The sequence below is a fragment of the Octopus sinensis genome, linkage group LG22 (assembly GCF_006345805.1).
Source record: "Octopus sinensis linkage group LG22, ASM634580v1, whole genome shotgun sequence".
Taxonomy (NCBI): domain Eukaryota; kingdom Metazoa; phylum Mollusca; class Cephalopoda; order Octopoda; family Octopodidae; genus Octopus; species Octopus sinensis.
This window is the reverse complement of record NC_043018.1, coordinates 20,517,259-20,541,779: the sequence shown is the minus strand read 5'-3', so window position 1 is coordinate 20,541,779 and position 24,521 is coordinate 20,517,259. Positions and strand designations below refer to the sequence as shown.

The 24,521-nt window shown below is 36.9% G+C and overlaps 1 protein-coding gene across 2 annotated transcripts in view; it reads right to left on the bottom strand.

Annotated features, from left to right (window-relative positions):
* The window catches only part of LOC115223304 (solute carrier family 23 member 2-like), a 34,757-nt gene extending 14,280 nt beyond the window's left edge, over positions 1-20,477 (bottom strand). The window contains exons 1-8 of one of the 2 annotated variants that reach the window (XM_029793814.2): positions 20,320-20,477; positions 13,686-13,939; positions 11,804-11,961; positions 10,139-10,233; positions 9,552-9,634; positions 7,694-7,875; positions 5,695-5,815; positions 230-386 (exon numbers count right to left, since the gene is read on the bottom strand). In XM_029793814.2, coding sequence (XP_029649674.1) covers positions 230-386; positions 5,695-5,815; positions 7,694-7,875; positions 9,552-9,634; positions 10,139-10,233; positions 11,804-11,961; positions 13,686-13,939; positions 20,320-20,341 — 1,072 coding nt within the window. In that variant the 5' untranslated portion in view covers positions 20,342-20,477. The remainder of the gene's footprint in view (positions 1-229; positions 387-5,694; positions 5,816-7,693; positions 7,876-9,551; positions 9,635-10,138; positions 10,234-11,803; positions 11,962-13,685; positions 13,940-20,319) is intronic. The other variant, XM_029793815.2, reaches the window with a different exon arrangement.
* Positions 20,478-24,521: the final 4,044 nt, after the last annotated feature.

The window sequence follows — 24,521 nt, the reverse complement described above, 5'->3', positions numbered from 1 at the left end:
ATCCTCAGCTGCCTAATGGATATTATTGTGGTTTCGATACCTTGATTAATATATAGTCAATGAAGATATATTTTGGTTCCAGTATACATCAATTGACTATATATTAATCATATAGAAACACACGCATACACACACACACACACACACACACACACACACGTACACACACACACACACACACACACATTTAAGTACAAATAGTAAATGCCAATGAAAGGTAAAGTCTTACCAGGATAGGGGAAGAAAAACCAGTCTGAAGCCCCAAGAACGTATAATTTAGAGTCCGTCCGTGCATTAAACTGTTTATCATTCTTGTCGTCAGTGAGCAGACCAGCGTTTGTAAGTATGCCGCATATCACCCAACCAAAAATAATTCCGATTAACATCTGAAAATAAACATTGCAACATTTTTTGGTCATCTATATATATAAAACTGTAGTTGTGTGAGTGTCTGTCCCCTTCGATTTAGATTCCTAACTCCTCCCACATTTTGCGGTGCAGTTTAACCAAATTCGGGTATCTTATAGTCGTGATTAATATCGAGCCCGCCTGGCTATTAGCGCGCGTCTACGATGAGTCTACGATTTTAAAAATAATTTAACATCATTTTTTATTCCATTTTAATGCATATTTTTTCGTGTGTCGATGGCGGCAGAGTTGGCGTCCACGCTCAAACACCTGCACCTGTGTTTGCTTCTCCCCCTTCTTCCCTCCCTCGTGAAGCTGTGGGGAAGGGAGTGTAAGGAAATGAACGTCGTAAAGCGTTGTCAAGGAGACCAGCGTTCTTTTAGAACAACGACTTCATGGCTTGAAGACACCAAAACAGAAATGGCAAAGAAAGCCCGAATTGGCATCTATAAGGGAAGTAACTCTCTAAAAATGCTTATATAGTTATTTCCCTTACAAGCCCGAGCAACGCCGGGCGATACTGCTAGTTTCTGATAAATTCCTGCGAATGAGTGTTATTTTTTGTGTTGCGGAACATGTGGAAATTTCTGGGTTTTTTTCTCTGTTTGCTTTGAATTTTTTTCTGGAAAATTTTCAGATAATGGAGATAATTGCGTTGAATAGAATAATTGATTTTACTTGTTAGATTTTCTGATGGATGAAGAAGAAAAAGTATTTCAAAGCCTCTATGTGATCGCTCGAAATGTTTGGAAATAGCAGCGAAATTTTCCTCAAATTACATCTTACTGAACTGAAAGTGAAACACGATGGATAATGTTGTTTTAGATGATAATTAATGCCCGAAAAAAAAATGATGATTGTTCCGTTCTTTGATCATGGATCTGCTTGTTTGGGGCTGACATGGGCAAAACAACAGCAGTAACAACAACACGATCAAACAATACGTACATGCATATATGGGGGTCCACATAGTCACCGGATTCTGGTTGGGTGAGCACCGTACAGGGCTAGGACTTCCAAAGAATGACACAACCCCCGAGTCCTACGTCGACCTCTTTGTGGTACCACCTGTATCTAAACCAACAAGAGAGGACGATTGCAGGTATCTGGCGCAGTATAACCAAGCCACTCCGAGCAGATGGGGCTCGTTAGCCATAATCGTCATCCTGCCTAGAAGGACACTCTGATATAAAACCTATGACCCTAGCTATGAAACATATGTAGTCTAAATTTTATCTACTCCATTCCCTAACTTTGGATATGTATACATACATACATACATACATACATATATATTCAAAATGTGACCGCGTGTGTACCGTTGGCGATTTTTTTTCCTCTGTCTTCCCTTCACTGGATCTTTCCTTCTCCTATGTTTCCGACGAAGAGCTCCGCTCGAAACGTTAAACCCTCCTTCTTTCCTGAGCGTCCAATAATACTATATTTGTTCCACGTCCTCGCGTTGTTGTGTTTTTTTGTGCTTTCTTGTTTGGATTAACTTTATATATATATATATATATATAGCAATTAGTTAGTTGTCATAATACTCAGTTTCAGACGCTGGGCTAAAAGACACTCTCATCAGTTACCGTTTAAGTCTGAGTGGAGACATTAGCTCCCTTTTCGAGCTATCAGGATGCAGTTGTGCATCAGTTAGAAAAGATGTTTCCCTGGGGCCTAAAAAAGGTAGTAACATCGTCCTAAAAAGGACTGAGAATTTACACTGGCAAATAGATTTTACTCTGTAGTATTGTTACTACTTACTTCTCGCTCAGAGATTTAAAACTAAACGTTTTCCTCTTTATGAGATCAGTGACTGTGTATCACTTTAAAAATACATACCTCGAACAAGACCTCATGCTGCCATCTCGAGCCAACGGTTATCCTGTGCCGATGAAGGGGAATAACTCAGAAACCATGGCCTGCAGGTACCATTTAAGGCTGAGTGGGGGCATTAGCTCCCTTGTTCGTGGCATCAGGATGCATTTGTGCGTCAGTAGTCAGCTACTCAGAGTTTCACATTCCCGTTCGTCGGGCAGATCACAACTGCCCGATGAACGGGAATGTGAAACTCTGAGTTGCAGTTTTTTGTGATATTTTTGTGATGTTTTTGCAGCTTTAATAATAAAGCATATTGCTCTACCTCCGGTATTCGAGTACTATTTTTTCCCACCTCGTTTCACATTTATGTGCTTACTCGAGTATATATATATATATATATATATATATATTATTAGAAGAAATGAGGTAATCAGAAGATCGGATGGTTTATATTTACAGATATTTATTTATATTTTACATTTTTTATATATATATATCATATCACTTAGATCAATAGCGCTTTCCCATTCTAGTGGGGTTTTCAAATCAAACTAAAGTACATCATCTCCAAACCTTCCAATATATATATATATATATATATAGATATATATATATATATATATATATAATTATATATATATATATATATACATACATACATACATGCAAAACAATTACAGGTTTATATACATACCAATAAATACGTTCCACACCAACACACATATACTGGTTTGTATACGTCTATCAAAATATTTACACCTAGCATACACCAAATATTCATATATAAGTACTTGAATACATCCCCGACCGCCATACACACACATAGACAAACGAAGATAAAACAAAACCTATATCCATGAATTATATATAAAATGAAAGTGACCTCGTAACCAATGAAAGCGAAGGTCGGCTTAATTATATTCACGTTGCTTCTGTTGAAGGGAGCGAAATCATCTCTATAAAACCAGCCGATATAAATGTTGGTGATGCTCGTTGAATAGTTGACATGTTCGGTCACGATTTACATGTTAGAGACATAGAAGTGTGTGTGTTGTGTGTGTGTGTGTGTGGTGTGTGTAGGAGAGAGAGTAAAAGAAAGATATGGAGAGCGGGAGAGTGAAAGAGAGAAACGGATTGAGTTAACATAAGGGGTTAAAGTCACTAGAGGAACGCCGAAATTGTTAAGTAGTAATAAAACGGATGGTAAAGAAGACTAAAGTTACGAGGTCGATAGACGCCAAGTAGTGACATGCATACGCATCCACAATCTTCTGTCCAATAACTAAAATAGTTCAAATACTAAGAAATAAGCATACTGAAAAGGAATGTGTTATTCCCTTGGTGGTTATTTCCAGGAGGGAATGGGTTATTTCCCTTGGAAGCTTGAAAATTTTACTCACACTATTCACTCACACCCAAATGTTATTCCTCCCGCCGTTTACCCGAACATTTTTTTGAAATCAATTTATACTTAAAATCTTCCCAGACACATGAGCATGTTTTAATATGTAAGATTTATATAATATTAAAATCACTGTTTACCCATGATAGCGAAAGTATACTTCCAAAGTAGACTATATAATAGAAAATTTGCTTAAAGCCATATAATTTGATGGTGAGATATGTGGCGCGGTGGCAGATTTCCATTTTATAAATTACTTTGAATTTATAAAAAAAGATCAAATTATAATTCAAAGATTTGCACATGGGCTGTGAAATTTGCACATGGGCTGTGAAATTTGGTTGCGATATTTCCAATAATCAAGTAAAAAACAAACAAAAAAAAAAGAAGCGGTTCGGATGAGCGGGAGGGGGATTGGCCTCTCGCAAAATAAATAGTGTCCGGAAATCAAAAAGTGTTATTATATAATTAATCAAGCGTTTGGTTCGTTGTTCTGAGTGAAAAAAAATGTTCAATACATTTTGTAAAATTTACCGTACTTTTCAAAATGGAATCTTCAGTCAAAGTAGACAGATTTAATTTAAATCGAACGGTATTTGATAATAAATACTGATACACATACACACACACACACACACCACACACACACACACACACACACACATACACACACACACAACACACACACACACACACACAAACACACACACATAAATATATATTTATATATAAACACATATAAATATATATATATATATATATATACATGGATATACATGCACACACGCACAAACACACATGTATATAAAATTAATTAATGTTTGTTTTTATGTCCAGTAATGATAAAAACAAATTTACATTAATCTGATGTGTTACTCTATACTTTTATGAAATATAAATTTATTCTTAAACAAACATACTGTTAACAGTGACTTCGAAGTTCCGGCCAGTAGATGATGGACTTATTATTAAAAAGTAATGAATGAAAGATAAAAATGTGGCATTGAAAATGGCACACACACACACACACACACACAATAGGAATTATGTGTGCAAGTAAATTTTCCATCCTTACTGATGTGTTTAGAGCTCCATGTAGATTATCATCATCGAGTGGGTTTTCTGCAAAGTGGTTAGACAACTTCTATACTGAGTGGTATTACTAGTTATGAACTACGGAACAAGTGTAGGAAAAAGAAGGATAAACACAGGTTTATGTTATAGTTCTTACACGTGTTTCACCATCATGGTTGTTTGGAGCCTTGCGGTTAATGTTCCAGACGCGTATTCCATCTCGATCACAACAGGTCTTCAAGGATGATTTTGCTGTATCCTTGAGGACCCGTTGTGGTTGAGCACCTATATTTATTAGGGACTTCTGTCGCAAGGTTCCTAAAAACCATAATGGCAAAACGCGTGTAGGAACTTTTAATATAAACTTGCATTTCTCCTTATTTTCTTGTATGTATGTATGTATGTATGTATGTATGTACGTGTGTGTGTATGTATGTATGTATGTTTGTATGTATTATGTATATATGTATGTATGCATGTATGTGTTGCGTGTGTTCATGTGTACGCGCGTGTGTGTACATGTGCGTATGTGTATCTAAATACACACACACACACATTGTATTCTAAACACAACACGCTTATAAGAGATATTGTCTCCTGATGAATACCATTCTAAATTTTCCTTTCAGTGATGGCATATTAAATATGATTCGTAGATTGCTATTTTTTTTAATATTACTTCTACGGATTTTTTAATTTGCCTGTCAACGATGTATTTACATCAAGTATTATACATAAATGGCTACCTCTTATACACACACACACACACACACACATGTATGTATGTATGTATGTATGTATGTATGTATGTATGTATGTATGTATGTATGTATGTATGTATTACGTGCACGTGTGTGTTGATATGTTGTTTTATAGAAATACATGTATAGTGTGGTTGTGTGTGTGTGTCTGCGTGTTTATCACTGTGTGTGTGTATGTGTGTTTATTCGTGTTACTTCATAAGGACGAATAGGACGACGGATACTTACTGAAAATGTGGCATGCAGCGAGGTACGTATTGTATGGAAGCCTTTTTTAGGAGTCCAAGCTGGAACTGGTATCTTATATTTGGCAAGATACATTGACAGAATCACAGACATACTTGAAGTTCTGAAATTCAAATAAATAATTTCTGAAGACAAGAAAATTCAAACCATAATTATTTAAGAACAGTTGACACGTGCTACAATATAGGGGGAAGCACTCCGTCGGTTACGACGATGAGGGTTCCGGTTGATCCGAATCAACGGAACAGCCTGCTCGTGAAATTAACGTGTAAGTGGCTGAGCACTCCACAGACACGTGTACCCTTAACGTAGTTCTCGGGGATATTCAGCGTGACACAGAGAGTGACAAGGCCGGCCCTTTGAAATACAGGTACAACAGAAACAGGAAGTAAGAGTGAGAGAAAGTTGTGGTGAAAGAGTACAGCAGGGATCACCACCATCCCTGCCGGAGCCTCGTGGAGCTTTAGGTGTTTTCGCTCAATAAATATTCACAACGCCCGGTCTGGGAATCGAAACCGCGATCCTATGACCGCGAGTCCGCTGCCCTAACCACTGGGCCATTGCGCCTCCGCTACAATATATATAGTCTTCGTCGGTTATTGTTAAACATGCGTCAATGTGTGAATGTACAGGCTTAGGCAAGACTTTTGTTTTTAGAAATGCTAGCAGTTTCTTATGCATGCAAGCCTCTCGTTATCACATCACATCATCAGAGTTTATACACGGAATGGCTGCTGACACAAGCCGATAGATTTTGGCGTCGGTGTCATTGCAACAGTTCTGCCAGAATGCAAAAGGTCAGAACAGATATTACTAAGCATCATGACTGAACTTCTTGTAATTCCAGGAATCCATACCTTGAACTGATGGGATTTGAACCCAGAGCGCAGAGTCTGGACAAATACTGCAAGGCATTCTGTCCAACATTCTAATATCTTTGCCAACTATATTCCGGCTACTCTCATAACCGGTTCCTTATAACATGGGATCAGTCCAATAGTTTCTACTTTTATCATATGATATACGAAAGCGCGTGACCATGTGGTTGGTGTGTTGGTCCCACGATCATAGAATTATGAGTTCGATTCCTGTATCGAGCTGCTCGTTGTGTCCTTGAACAGGGTACTTCGTTTCATGTTGTTCCAGTCAAGAGAGTTAAAAAGGAATACCAGCTGGGTGCTGGTCCATCCCCACCCTCAGCTATCACATCCTGGTTGTTTCACTGGATCACGAGTGGAAAACCGAGGTGCCTCCACCTGTATACAGGGCACTTAAACATAATTAGCCAAACCATGGGACACGTTGCCAAGTCATACACGTTTGCGAGTGACGGCTATACTGTTGTTTTGCTTTTGCTTTTGTTGTTTTTTTTTATTACACAAGTACAAAAAGTGGAATGCAGAATTGGTTTGGGATATAGAAATTAAACCATGCAGATTAGATTAGATTATCTTTTAATACTATTTGAGACTTATCCACAGACGCAGGAGTGGCTGTGTGGTAAGTATCTTGCTAACCAACCACATGGCTCCGGGTTCAGTCCCACTGCGTGGCATCTTGGGCAAGTGTCTTCTGCTATAGCCCCGGGCCGACCAATGCCTTGTGAGTGGATTTGGTAGACGGAAACTGAAAGAAGCCTGTCGTATATATGTATATATATATATATATGTGTGTGTATGTGTGTGTGTGTTTGTGTGTTTGTCCCCCTAGCATTGCTTGACAACCGATGCTGGTGTGTTTATGTCCCCGTTACTTAGCGGTTCGGCAAAAGAGACCGATAGAATAAGTACTGGGCTTACAAAGAATAAGTCCTGGGGTCGATTTGCTCGACTAAAGGCGGTGCTCCAGCATGGCCGCAGTCAAATGACTGAAACAAGTAAAAGAAAGAAAAGAAAGAAAGAAAGAAAGACGAAACAGGAAAAGTAATATGAAAGTGAAATTAAGCAATAGTATTCCGCAGAAACGGAAGAGTTGTACTCACGCCATGGATATCCCCCAATGGGTCTCACTGAATTTCACAATCACTTTAAAAATGTAGAATCCAATAAGTAAAAGGGTCGGTGTTATCGTAACTGGTCCGATATAGCGAAACACGATGCCCACAAGACCTGTTGCACCCAACAGAAACTGGAGGATGCCAACGATTATCAGGGAACACTGTAACTGTAAGAAAACATAGGGTTACACATGAGATAATGCTGGCGAGGTGTCAAGCAAACTATGTAAGACAGGGGTGGGCAAACTTTTTTGATCGCGGGCCGCACAGTGCGTCTTTGGAACCTTGGTGGGTCTCATTTATAAAGATCAAGTGAAAATATTGTGAATTACCGTACAACTGAAACAGTTACGAAGTATCTGCACAGAAGTTGGGATTCATAAAAGCTCTCGGCGGGCCGCATGAAAACCTATGGCGGGCCGTAGTTTGCCCACCCCTGATGTAAGGTGATGCGAGTGGATGAAAACAAAGAGAAGGGAAATATTGTATTGCTTTGTATAGGTTCACCGCCTTAAGGACGTGATATAATAACGATTTCTTGAATAAGCGTTAAACTTCTGTTTTAGAAGTTTGATTGAGTTGAGACAATGAGAACGGGTTTTCCCTTCGTAAAAGTAGTGTTAATGAAATGTTTGCTACTGAAATCCATTAAGTGAAGGACTCAGCATGACGCCCTTGCGTCGACCACAAGTTAAAAATTGAGGACTATGGCGCAGGAGTGGCTGTGTGGTAAGTAGCTTGCTAACCAACCACATGGTTCCGGGTTCAGTCCCGCTGCGTGGCATCATGGGCAAATGTCTTCTGCTATAGCCCCGGGACGACCAATGCCTTGTGAGTGGATTTGGTAGACGGAAACTGAAAGAAGCCTGTCGTATATATGTATATATATATATGTGTATATATATGTAAGTGTGTGTTTGTGTGTCTGTGTTTGTCCCCCTAGCATTGCTTGACAACCGATGGTGGTGTGTTTACGTCCCCGTCACTTAGCGGTTCGGCAAAAGAGACCGATAGGATAAGTACTGGGCTTACAAAGAATAAGACCCGGGGTCGATTTGCTCGACTAAAGGCGGTGCTCCAGCATGGCCGCAGTCAAATGACTGAAACAAGTAAAAGAGTAGAAAAAAGAGTATGGCAAACACGGAAGCAACAATGATCCAGATTTGATTAGGAAGATAAAAGAGGATTAACGGGGATTATTGTGGTAAGTCTTTGCCAAGCGAAGTAAATGAAGCGAATTGTCATCAAGGAATATTTGTGGAGAGGAAGACATTTTTCTTTCATCTGTTTCACTCACTTGACTGCGGCCATGCTGGAGCATCGTTTTGAGGGGTTTAGTCAAACATATCGACCCCGCTGCACTTATTTGTTTTTTTAACCCGAAACTTATTTTATCGGTATCATTTGCCAAACCGCTAAGCTACGGAGATCAATGCTGGTTGTCAAGAAGTGGCAGGTGACCCTCACACACACACACACACACACGACATGCTTCTTTCAGTTTTCCTCTGCCAAATCTATTCCCAAGGCTTTGGCCTGAGGTCATAGTAGAAGACGCTTGTCAAAAGTTCCATGTAGCGGGACTGAACCCACGACCGAATGATTGGGAAGCAATCCTCTTAACCACACAGCCACGCCTGCAAACTAATTAATATTTTGGACTATAACGATAAAGACATTTATTTATGATTTGACTCTCAATAAACCAAATATAATCAATGTCCAGATGTTACCGTATTTGAATAAGTCAACTTTTGATATCCACAAGTCATATTTGGGCATCGACAGTTAATTAACTTTTATTGTACTTGTAATTTAATAACGATGCAACATAATTACTTACCATCTGGATTCTTGCATAAATTACTTCATCCGGAGCGCCGGTTTCCATTGTTGCATTCGGTGTCGAAGTCTGATTCCAGTGAGCTAAAATAAACAAATTTGATTTGTCAAATAACGTTGTTGTTGTTGTTGTTGCTGTTATTATTATTATTATTATTATTATTATTATTATTATTATTATTATTATTATTATTATTATTATATTATTAGCGGCGAGCTGGCAGAAACGTTAGAACGCCGGGCGAAATGCGTAGCCGTATTCGTCTGTCGTTAGGTCCTGAGTTCAAATTCGCCGAGGTCGACTTTGCATTTCATCCTTTCGGGGTCGATAAATTAAGTACCAGTCACGCACTGGGGGTCGATGTAATCGACTTAATCCGTTTGTCTGTCCTTGTTTGTCCCCTCTGTGTTTAGCCCCTTGTGGGTAGTAAAGAAATAGGTATTTCGTTTGTCTTTACGTTCTGAGTTCAAAATCCTCCGTGGTCGACATTGCCTTTCCTCTTTTCGGGGTCGATAAATTAAGTACCAATTGTGTACTGGGGTCTATCTAATCAACTGCCCCGCCCCTCCCCAAAATTTATTTATTACCTTCAATAATTCTTTCACAATTCCATTCCATAGAATCCTTCAGTGCCAGCAACGGAAGTATATATTCAATAGTTGGGCCCTGGTATAATGGGAGCCTGAAATTTAAAGCAAAAAAATTATATAAATACATATTGGTTTCAAATGTTGGTGCAAAGATAGTAACTTCGAAAGAAGGATTAAGTCGATTACATCCATCCCAATGCGCAACTGGTATCTATTTTATCGACTCTGAAGGAATGAAAAGCGAAGACGACTTCGGCGAAATTTGAACTTAGAATCTAAAAACGGACGAAATGCCGCTAATCATTTTGTCCGACATGCTAACGATTCTGCTATCTCGCCGCATTCACCGAAATAATAATAATAATAATGGTTTCCAATTTTGGCACAAGGCCAGCAATTTTGGAGGAGGATGTAAGACGATTATATCGACCCCAGTATTCAGCTGGTACTTAATTTATCGATGCTGAAAGAATGAAAGGCAAAATCGATCTACGCGATATTTGAGCACAAAATGTTAAGACGGACGAAATGCCACAAAACATTATGTCCGGCATGCTAATGATTCTGTCGGCTGACTGCCTTAATAATAAATAAATATTGCCATATATTGCGCCGAGCAAGGTTGTGTAAGATGGGCGCCGGTATGTGTAACACCTTGAGCAAGTTTCTTCTCCCACAGCATCAGGTTAAACCGATGCTCATCGAGCGAAGCCTTTGGGTTACTTGTTCTGCAGCGAATTACAGACACTCCTTTATCAATCTCGCTTTGAGAAATACTGCGAAACAGTTAACTGGATTGTTGTGAAAATGTCACCAATGACACAATTGTACACCATACCGCAAATTGCCCAAATAATAAGATTAGGAAGAATTCCTGTCTAGATAAATATATACATACATACATACATACATATACATATATATACATACACATATATATACATATATATACATATACATACACATATATATACAAATACACATACATGCAAACACGCAAACACACGCACACCTATATCTACACATATATATATAAATATACACACCCATACACACACACACGCATCACAAACCACAATATTAAACACTCGTCTCTCTCATATACTACCTGCAATTGCGGGGATCGCAACTGGGAAATATTTTCACCAAAGTCGTGGTATATAGGCTCAATTAACCAGATGGTATTCAGAGAAACTAAATGGGGCTCACTGCAAAGAATGGTTGAGTCAACACCTGTACTTTTTTAGATTCATAGGCAAAAGGTATCATATTTTCCCATCATGGCTGCTCTAGCGGAATATTCTCCTTCTATGCTTCAATGGTCCACATAATTGCCGGCTCTGTTTGGTTGAAAAACAATACATCCTAAAACACACACACACACACATATATATATATGTATGTCTGTGTATGTATGTGGGTATGTGTATGTATGTGTATGTATCTATGTGTGTGTATCTTTGTGTCTGAGTTTGTACCCTCTTCACAGCTTGACAACCGACGTTGGTCTGTTTACGTCTCCGTAACTTAGCGGTTCGGCAAAATAAGTCCTGGGGTCGATTCATTCGACTAAAAACCCTTCAAGGTAGTGCTCTAGTATGGCCGCAGTCAAATGACTGAAACGAGTAAAAGATAAACGATAGAAGATAAACGGAATCTTACCTTATACCAATGTTGTTCTGAAGAAAAGTTGTTAAACCCGACACGAACATAATACTGCATATTAACTTGGCTTTGAGCATATCGTTTTGGCCAGCGCACACAAGATCTGCCAAGAGGAACCCGACGGTAAAGCTGCTGGATATCGATAAGAGAGATTGCTGTTTCAAATACACCAAAAATATAGCAAAAATAAAGTTAATTGATGGGTGTTTTAAACATAGAATGTTTTAAATTCGAGTAATGTGCACGCGCTCATGTTTGTATGTATGTATGTATGTATGACCCTGCCTCAAAGCTGGACTCATGAGTCATCTTCGTAGTCATAAAACGAGACAGATGAGCGACAACCTGGCCACTGGTGGTGGTGTAACACACCATACTAATCATATCTGTCGGCATGTGGAAGAGAGTGTAATTCGACAGGAGGACTTAACGACATGCAAAGGTACATGAAGCCCAGTTACAACTACAGCCGGCTATTACCAGTAAAGGTTTTAGTTGCCATTTTGTACAAGACATTGTAGATCTTTAGCTGGCAAAAAGTCACATTCGATCACAGCACCAGTAAGAGTTAAGCTTCGTGTGCAATGGCCATACTCGATAACGAGGGGGCAGCGAGCGATATGTATGTATGTATGTATGTATGTATGTATGTATGTATGTATGTATGTATGTATGAAGGTTTGTAGGTAGGTAGGTTTGCAGGTAGGCTGGTAGGTAGGTAGGTAGATGTGTGTTAGCAGCCTTTTCCTTTGGTAATATTGGTACATCGGTAAGGCAGCGAGCTGGCAGAAACGTTAGCACGCCGGGCGAAATGCTTTGCAGTATTTCGTCTGTCTTTACGTTCTGAGTTCAAATTCCGTCAAGGTCGACTTTGCCTTCCATCTTTTCGGGGTTGATAAATTAAGTACCAGTTGCGTACTGGGATCGATCTTACCGACTGGCACCCTCCCCCAAAAAATTTAGGGCCTTGTGTTTAGAATAGAAAAGAATATTGGTATTTCGGTGACATGGAAAGCGGAAACCACAAGTTTTCTATTAAAAAAAAAAGACTTGTCTAGGCCTACACATACACGTGAAAATAATATCAACGGCGACTGTAACAATACACACACATACCACTGAGAAAGAAAAAGTGATACATACATACACACATGCATAGATCGATCTTGTCCTTGCCTTCGATACATGGAGTAGATAAAACAGGGGACAACTGATGAAGGGGAATATTCTTTATGTTGCATGTTTTGTTTCACTGTTTGTTTGTTTTTTGTTCGAAAAAAGTTCGTTTTCTATGTTTTTGTTTTTTATGTTCTCGTTTCTCATTCTGTCTACGTTTTTTTTTATGTCCTGTACCCATATATGCATGTATACATACATATATACATACACACATGCATATTCAGCATTGCGGAGTGAGTGAGACATAGAATGGGTACACTATTTATTGATATAGGAGCTCAGACCAAATAATGAATATATTGAAATCGTCTTGAAGGATCGAATCATGAAACTTAAGTCAAAGTACTTTTACCCGCCTAAGTATATATATATATATATATAGATATAAATATATATATATATAATATATATATATATATTATATATATATGGCATCGACTGAAGATGCACTATGTAGTATATTTGAGCTCAAGCCTAAAGCCAGCCCAATACACATGGACGTTATAATGAATATCTTGCCGAAGTGAAACCGGTTATGAATAATATATTTTGGAATAATTTGATTAATTTACAATAGAAAATACAACTGGGAATTTTTCCCCCTTTTATGTTTTCTATATTTCATGACTAGTTCTGAACTATTTTTTAAACACACGCACACACACACCGACACACACCATAAAAGGGACAATAAAATCACCTGTAGAGCCACGAGCAGGCTAACACGTAATGGTGGAACGTCACAAACTTTGTAAATCAGTTCATTACTAGCAATTTCATATTCTATTTCGATATCTTTACTGGGTTTCGATACGTCAACACCGCCTTCTTGCTGGTTGCTTCCATTCCCGTTGACGGTCAACGCGTTTCCATCATATTCTTCACTGTATTCAGCCGCAGATTCCTTGATGATTTCAAACTCTATTTTGTCGATATCCTTCGGTCTTGGTACATCTATTGAAATAGTTAAACGAACACGTTTGTTTATATATAGTGCATATATATATATATGTATATATATATATATATATATATATATATATATATATATATATACATATATATATACATATATAGATACATATATATATACATTAATATATAATTATATATATATATACATATATATATAACATATATATATATATCATATATATATACATATATATATATATATATATATATATATATATATATATATATATATATATAATATAATAATATATATATATATATATATATATATACAACTTATAAGAAAGGGCTAAAAGAAGATTATTCAAACGCCCAATATGCTGATTTTCCACATGTGATCTACTCGCTACAGAAAAATTGAACTGAAGTCGGGCAAGCTAACCGTTAGAATATCTAAATTTCGTTATCTCTATATTGAATCAATTTCGGAATTAATCTCATAAAAGATTTATTCGTCTTCAGTAGAGCTTACGAGAGAATATAAGTAAGATACTTACATGCGCCCATGGAAAAAGCCGAAGCAAAAAACATAAGTACATTAAAGTACCCCATTTATATCTAAAAATAAAAATTCTTTGGTCAGCCTCAGAACAACGTGTTGACTGCTCGCCACTACAGATTATAGTGGTTACCAGTCTCTATATATATATTATTCAAAGAAATTTCAACTTTGTTTTTTATGTTTTATTTATATTCTTTATAATATTAATGTAGAATATAGAATATATAGTATAAATAGTATATATAGTAAAATGAAATGAAGTATTGATATATATATACTATATATTCTATATTCTACATTAATATTATAAAGAATAAAAATAAAACATAAAAAACAAAGTTGGAATTCCTTTGAATAATATATATCCCTCTATATACAATCATACAAACCCCTTTATATATATATTATGGATATATATACATGCATACATGCATACGTACGTACGTACATATATATATATATATATAATATTATATATATATATATATATATATATATAGAGAGCCTTATAGTTCGCTTGAAGCCTTGTAGAACAGAAGTTCAATAAGGAAAGGAAAAATAAAGAAAGCTTCTAACAAGGAGGAAGTTCTACATCCTCAGAAGGAAGCAGTCCAAGAAATATCTAGTTTCACCGACTTCGTTATGTTATTTAAAACTGCTCGGCGTTTGGTTTAGCAGGCAGCAGCAACTCTCCAACACACACACACACACACAATATATATATATATATATATATATATATATAAATTTTGATAGAAATGGTAAGACAACAAGTGAATGAAAGAGACCTCGGTATTATGTAAATAGAGGAATTTATCAGTAAATGTAATTTGTGACAATTATTCGGTAGCCATGATAAAACTCCGAGTTTCGGATGTCGGGGTGGAAATCCACGCCGCCATCTCTTCAGTTATCCGGCCATCTGAAATGGAATACCCACAAATCTATTGATTGAAATACCAATAACTGAACTATTATTGATTTCTAATATTATATATTTTGTATATTTCTATATAAATATGTATAAATATATATATAAGCGCTTTATGGATGTGAAACCCGGGTATTCCCAGAGACCGACCATATCTATCTATCTATCTATCTATCTATCTATCTATCTATCTATCCATCTATCTATCTATCTGTCTATCTATCTATCTTCTATCTATCTATCTATCTATCTATCTATCTATATATCTATCTTCTATCTATCTATCTATCAATCTATCTGTCTATCTAGCTATCATGATCTATCTATCTACTATCTATCTATCTATCTATCTATCTACGATCTATCTATCTATCTATCTATCTATATATCCATCTATCTATCTATCTGTCTATTATCTATCTAAGCTATCTATCGGTCTATCTATCTATCTATCTATCTATTTATCTAATCTATTCTTTACTTGCTTCAGTCATTTCATCTGCGGTCATGCTGGAGCACCGCCTTCAGTCGAACAAATCTACCCCAGGACGTATTCTTTGTAAGCCTGGTACTTATCTATCGGTCTCTTTTGCCGACCCGCTAATTACGGGGACATAAACATACCAACATCGGTTGTCAAGGAGTGGGGGGAACAAACACAAACACACACACACATATGTATATATATATATATATACATGACGGGCTTCTTTCAGTTTCCGTCCACTAGATCTACTCACAACCTTTGGTCGGCCCGGGGCTATAGTAGAAGATACTTGCCCAAGGTGCCACGCAGTGGGACTGAACCCGAATCATGTGGTTGGGAAGCAAGCTCCTTACCACAGCCATTCTTGCACCCATATATATATATACACACACACACACACATACATACATATCTATCTATATATTTATATATACACACATACATACATACATACACACACACACACACACACACACACACACATATATATATATATATATATATATATACATATATATACATATACATACATACTGTTTTCAGTGTGCATTCTTATCCTACTGACGAGATTTATACATAAGGCTTGTAACATCCCTGTATAAATTTTATATGTAAACTGTTTATCTATTCTGGAATGTTCTCTTTAGTTTCTAATTGTTTAAATTCTTGCTCTGAAGAAGGCTCATTGTTGGAATGTAGATAATGGAAACAACTTCACATTTTAAACTGTTCCTCTTACTGATTGTATTTGCAATGTACGAGTTTATTGGTTGATTTATTTTTCTGAAAACCCAAGCTTATTGCCACTCAGTGGGCGAGCTGGCAGAATCGTTAGTACTCACAAAACCAACTGTACCAATTATCGTTGGTATATGTTGTTGTTATATATATATAATGTATTGAGTATTAAAGGAAGTAGTGAGTACTTAGTATGAAAGATTAAGAAAATGAGAGAGACTGAAAAAACGTGTTAACGATACGAGATACTTTATTAGACTGCCGTTGTTGTACAAGGTATTTGTTGTGGCGGGAAACTTACTGAATGTCCTTGTATCAAGGGAGACAATGGGCAACGTTGATTGTTCGTGTTTGTTGTGATGATTACATAACAGTATAAATGTAAATATGTAATCCAGATATAGAAGCTGGAGGTTTCGAAGAAGTTGTCCATAGCTGTCTTCGTTCTCCTTGATTTTTCGAAGAGATATTCCCATCAAGGGGTCAAGTGACCCCTATGACAGTACATACTTACCTAAGCCTAAGAACTTATTGTAAAGGGATATGCTGTCTATTCCAAATTAAAGCGGATTTAGCAAAATTGATGGTTTATTTAATTCAGTGATCCCAAAATAGGTCTTTGTTCCTTCTCGAGCCACGCCCGGCTCATAAGGGCCGGTTTCCCGGTTTCCTTGGCGTATAGGTTCCCCACCTGGACGGGACGCCGGTCCGTCGCAGGTGAGCTGCAAGATACAGGAGGAAAGAGTGAGAGAAAGTTGTGGCAAAAGAGTCAGCAGAAGTTCGCCATTATCTTCTGCCGGAGCCGCGTGGAGCTAAGATGTTTCGCTCATAAACACACACATCGCCCGGTCTGAGATTCGAACCCGCGATCCCTCGAGCGCGAGTCCGCTCCTCTAACCACCAGGCCATGTGCCTCCACCAAAATAGGTCTTACCCTTTAGGCGCCAAAAACGAGTGTTACCTAGTGTTTCCATAACATGTGAGGGGGTAATGAAAAGTTCCTAGCTTCAGGTAAAAGATAATACAGGAGGATCATTTAATTAATGATTTTATCCAACATATTCCCCTCTCAGATTCACACACTTACTGCAGCGGTCTTCCAGTTTTTCTAAGTCCTGCAAAAGAACTCGAAATGTTGGGCCTCAAACCAAGCCTTTCGCAATACCATTAAAACTAGTTACTTTCGCAATACCATTAAAACTAGTTACTTTCGTACAGCGAAATCTCGATTTACGAATTTACTTCGTTCCTGAAGGCTGTTCATCACACGAAGCGCTCGTAAGCCGATACTATTTTTTTCATAGGATATTCAAGAGAAAGTACAACGAATTCGGATGTGGTCTGAGTGAAAGCCATACAGTAACTGACACTCTTCCTCTGATACCCTCAGCCTGTCGCAGCCGTTAATGCCGGCCTGCGTGTTCGTTACTCGAGACACCGTTTGTCACCCGAGACGTTTTATAGTCGAAAAACATTGTTTGTAAATCGAATTTTTTCGTGAAGCATTCGTAAACCGAGAATTCCACTGTATATTGTTTAATCTCCCTGTCTAAGTCACGTGTTTCTTGTACGTGCGCCGAATTATATCAGTTTCACTTTTGGTATCAGAAACTTTACTGCTTTGATTGGCCTTATTAGTTGTTTATTCTTTGATTGGCCTAATTAGTCGTACGTGATGATGTCTCACCTTTTTTTACATAAATAAGCGGAATCCCTTTAACCTCATGATTTTTATCACAATAATAAAAAAAGAAAACCATAATAATATTGATAAAAGCGTAAGCATGGCTGTGTAGTTCAGAGGTTCGCTTCCCGGCCACATGGTTTCGGTGTGAATAAAACTGCGCGGCACCTCGGGCCATTGTCTCCTGTTGTAGCCCTTGACCGACTGATGATTTGTGAGTGAGTTCGAGAGATGGTAACTGTTGGGAGGCCCGTCGTATATATAGATTTATATGTGTATGTATGTGTGTGTGTATATATATACATATATATATATATACATATATATATATATATATATATATATATATATATATATATATATATATATATGTGTGTGTGTGTGTATATATATACATTATATATGTGTGTGTATATATATAATATATATATATATACCTATATATCTATATATATATATATATATATATATATATATATATATATATTATATATATATATATCTATAAATGGTGCCAAGCTGTATCGACCTTTGTCTTTTTTCCCTTGGATACACTGGTGGCGTGGAGAGGGGAGGCTGATATGCATGGGCGACTGCTGGCCTTCCATAAACAACCTTGCCCGGACTTGTGTCTAGGAGGGTAACTTTCTAGGTGCAATCCCATGGTCATTCATGACCGAAGGAGGTCTTTACCCTTTACCTATATATATATATATATATATATATATATATTATATATATATATATATATAGTTAATCCAAACAACAAAACACCAAAAAAACAAACACACAACAACGCGAGGACGTGAACAAATAAAGTATTATTGGACGCTCAGGAAAGAAGGGAAGAAGGAGGGCTTAACGTTTCGAGCGGAGCTCTTCGTCGGAAACATAGGAGAAGGAAAGATCCCGAGAAATGAAGACAGAGGGGAAAAAATCGCCAGCGGTACCCACGAGGTCACAAGGAGGGGTGTCATTAAGAGAGGAGTCCAGTGTAATCCATAGGTAGAAGAGGTGCAGCTGAAGTGTAGAAAGTCAGTAGAGAATCCGTAGAAGTTCGTGGGTGATAGGGAACAGGATCACACACACACACCCACACATAATATATATATATATATTATATATATATAATTATATATATATATATATATACATATATATATATATATATTAATATATATACATATATATATATAATATATATATATATATATATAATATATATATATATATATATATATATATATACCGGAGTAAAAACATAAATGTGAAACAAGGTGGAAAAAGAGTACTCAAATACCAGGGGTAGAGTAATATGCAAACAAAAACTGTCCGACGAACGGGAACGTGAAACTCAGAGTAACAGGTTTTGTTGAATTTCTGCTGCTTTTAAATAAAGTATATATATATATATATATGTATTGCATGGAAAAATGCGAGCATGAAAAGTAATATTCTTAAGATTATAAACCTGGAAAAGTACAGGACAAGTTATTACACCTGGAAAAGTATAGGACAAGTTATTACTTGTAGTAAAGAATAAGAAATTTTTTACTTACAATACTAAAACAAAGAATGCCAGTTCCTGCAATGTATCACTCATCTTTCAAATTTATTGTACAAAACTGTTCAGCTAATTTGTAACTTCGTCTAATTAGTCACTTTTTTCTGTATTTAAGGTAGTAAATTAGCCAAATTCTACTGAAATAAATATAGTATTACTCTTTACTCTTTTACTCTTTTACTTGTTTCAGTCATTTGACTGCGGCCATGCTGGAGCACCGCCTTTAGTCGAGCAAATCGACCCCGGGACTTATTCTTTGTAAGCCCAGTACTTATTCTATCGGTCTCCTTTGCCGAACCGCTAAGTATTATTTGTAAACTATTAATTCTTCTTCGTAAAACATCGAATTTAAACTCCAAGAAATCATAAGACAACCGATATACAAGTTTGGGGAAAGCAAAACATTTTTAAGAGGGATCACTAGAAAGAATTAAAAAAAAAACATTAATTTACCTTGGATGTTAGGGCTTGCCATTTGAACGCAGCGTAAATATAGAAAAAACCCTTCAGTTTCAACGTTTATCAGTTTTAAACAGGCATCTCAAGTCTTCTCTCTCTCTCTCTCTCTCTCTCTCTCTCTCTCTCTCTCTCATTTTCTCACGCTCTTTCTCCGTGTCCTTCTCCCTCTGTCTCATTGTCTTTTTTCTTTGGCCCTCTCTGTCCTTTCGTCTCCGATTTCAAATTTCATTCACAATCTCCAGCCCTTCACTGTTTAATATTCAATGGATTAACATATCTACCTCTGCTTGACCTTGTCTGAGATCGCGTATGTAATGTAATGTAAGTGTATGTATGTATGTATGTATGTATGTATGTATATATGTATGTATGTATGTATGTATGTATGTATGCATGTATGCATGTATGCATGCATGTGCGTTTGTATATGTGTATGTGTCTGTGTTTGAATATATATATATATATATTATATATATATATATAGATATATATATATATATATAGTTAATCCAAACAAGAAAGCACAAAAAACACAACAACGCGAGGATGTAGAACCAATATAGTATTTATACATATGTATGTATATACATATATATGTATACATACATACATATGTATATATATATATATATTATATATATATATATATATAATATGTGTGTGTGTGTGTGGTGTGTGTGTGTGTGTATGGTATATGTATATGCATATATATATATGTATATATGTACGTATGTATATATACAAATATATGCATATACATATACACACGTATATTTATGTATGTGTTTACACGCACACACACATACATACATGCACATATGCATAGTCACGAATATAAACGAGCTAGCTATATTCGTAGCCATGCTTACGTCGATACATAGCAATTTTAGGGTGATAAAATATAAAATACTAACTGAATCTCTCCTTCTATCTTTCTTTCTTTCTCTTTCTCTCCCTCTCTCTCTTTCTCTCTCTCTCTCACACACACTCAAGTACATATACAAACCAACACCGTTGTATTCTAAATACATTAATTACAAAAATATCAATGAAAACAGTACTTTATATTTTTTCCTGATGTGTGCAGGCGAATCAAGGATTAATTGAACGAGTGATCTAGCGGCGATATGTAATTTCATTTACCTAATACAAACTATACACACCCACCACCACCACCATCATCACCGCCGCCGCTACCACACACGTATGCACACACAGAATTTTGATTTTAGAAATGAAACTGTAGCTAACTTTTACATTATTTCAATTTTAGGATTGCTTGGATAACATCGCATCTCATAAATCCAACCCTTAACTAGGTTCTGGAAATAGAAACACTGCAACCGATCTGGTAGAATACAATTACAGCAACTCCACATCTGACGACTTAGCGGCACATGTCTCACAATGAAGAAAGATATCTGAAGATGATGAGTAAAAGAATTACATAGAACCCACTGAAAATACATTAAAAACTAGATGCATATAGCATACTCATTCGTCTTCATCCAAAGACAGAATTAACACCTTATTTGAATACAGCTACAAACTGAATGAGAGTCAAATTAAATACACCCCTATAAGTGAAAGCTTTGCTGAAACTGTAATCTCATATACCAGAAGGTCAATGAGATGTCGTTTAGTTTGGCAGAGAAATATAACTTATTGATTCAATGCGTCAATATTCTTCCTTTCTTTTATTCTTTTATTTGTTTCAGACATTTGACTGCGGCCATGCTGGAGCACTGCATTTAGTCGAACAAATCGACACCAGGACTTATTCTTTGTAAGCCTAGTACTTATTCTATCGGTCTCTTTTGCCGAACTGCTAAGTAACGGGGACATAAACACACCGGCATCGGCTGTCAAGCGATGGTAGGGGAACAAGCACTCACACACACACACAAACACACATATATATATACGACGGGCTTCTTTCAGTTTCTGTCTATCAAATCCACTCACAAGGCTTTGGTCGGCCCGAGGCAATAGCAGAAGATACTTGCCCAAGGTTCCACGCAGTGGGACTGAACCCGGAATCATGTGGCTGGTAAGCACATGTGCAGATTTGTAAACAAATTTCTCTAGGAAAAGAAATTCAACTAGAGACTGGATAACCACCACCACTAAAACTATTCACGCAGATCATTGGCTGAGGGCACCTGGCAAAACCATATCACAGTAATATTGATTTCAAAATTTTGGTACAAGGCCAGCAATTTCGGAGTAAGGGCGTAAGCCGATTACATCGACCCAAATGCTCAAACCGTACTTATTTACATTATTTACACTATTTACATTATTTACATAATAATGTACATAATTCCTCATCTCTTAAATATAGAAATGTGGTACTTATTTTGTTGACCTCAAAAGGATTGAAGTTTACCTCGGTAGAATTTGAAGTCAGAACGGGAAAACGTATGTATGTATGTATGTATGTATGTATGTATGTATGTATGTATGTACACTTTCGAGTGCTACTGGTAACATGTAACCCAGTACAACCTGTTGCATGGTCGGGTCGTCGGCGACTAAACCGGCAACCCCACCAAGCTTGCTTGGTGAAGAGGGTGTTTATTGGACACCTTGCGGGATGAAAAACAAAACCCGTCAAAGGGCGGAGGAACTCTTGAGAGTCAACGGCCATCCAATAAATGTCTTAAGTCTGTATCATGCGCGGGGATATAGAAATAATCGAACTGAATACCCGATTGCGCGGTTAAACCATTGAGAGTGAAGGACTCCCAGCCTTTGTTAGGGCATCCTTCTAGGAGAAGGTAACTCAAGTAACTGGGATAATTCCGACATAAAACCTGCAGCTCAGTGGTTACCGATGATGTTGACTTGTTCTTCTTTTCGGATTATGGCTGCTGTTGCTTAGTGTGCAGGATTGACTCAGTGCACAGGCTTTCCTCACTTTAAAAAAAAATCTTCTTGCACAGGCATTGCACGATAACAACATTGATAAAGCTTCGTGCAATGGCCATACTCGATAACGAGGGGGCAGCCATAATGTATGTATGTAAGGTTTATGATCCAAGCTGTTTCCTCATGAATCGCATTTGCTTATCTCAGCACTCTAAAATCGTATGAAGATGTTATATTTGTGTGAGGCATGTACAAGAGTTGAAAAATACTGGAAAATAGTATTTGTAGAGAAATTACATATCAAAACGGGAGAGTGGAAAAACGTTTTGGGAACTGTGAATAAATAATAACAGAATTTTTTTTTTCGAATCTTCTGCTTTCTATATACTTCTATATTTGTATCTATGTATGTTTATGTCTGTGCGTGCTTGTGAGTGTATAAATACAGGGGTGTAGAACGAAAGATATAAAGAATGAAAAGGTGAAACGAAAAGAAATCGAAGCCAATATTTTGAGATAAATCAATACAAAAATAAATAAAAAAATAAATAGATAGATAAGAACAATAACTCTTGACACCGAAGAGTTGTTTCCCTTACATTTATTCTATTATTTATGGATACTGATCGCTTTTTTTTTTTTGCTTGGGACAAAAACCAATTTTCGATAGTTTGATTAACAAAGTGATATTTATAAAAGCTATTTAGAAGATGAGGAGTCGGTAGAGATGATTGCGAATGAAGCAAAATTCCTGCACTCCCATTGTTATATCTTATTAAATCATTTAACGCCACCTTTTCTTATTTTTTTCAGTAATAGCAGGGCGTTAAAACGGCAGGAGCAAAATAATAATAATAATAATAATAATAATAATAATAATAATAATAATAATAATAATAATAATAATAAAGTCTTTTTATTGGCGACAAGGGCTGACACACATGATTAGAAAACATAAAGGGACAAAACAGGACGAAAGGTTACAAAGGGTTTTGTCCGTTTGTGAAAAAATCGAGTAAAAACAGTGTAACAATCAAATAATATAACAACGAAAAACTCCCAATAGGGGGAGGCGTTACGAAAGGTTCCTGGTGGAAAAACCCATAAAAGCAAACGGGAGCCTGGTCAAAAGGAGGGGGGTAGAGAGCTCCTTTCTCCTTTTATAACACCCTTTTCACTTACAGGCGAAACCTGAGAATTGGTCCATTTATACTGGCCATTCTTGCACAACAATAATAATCATAATAATGGTTTCAAATTTTGTCACAAGGGCAGCAATTTCGTGAAAGGGGATGAGTCGATTACATCGACCTCAGTGTTACAAC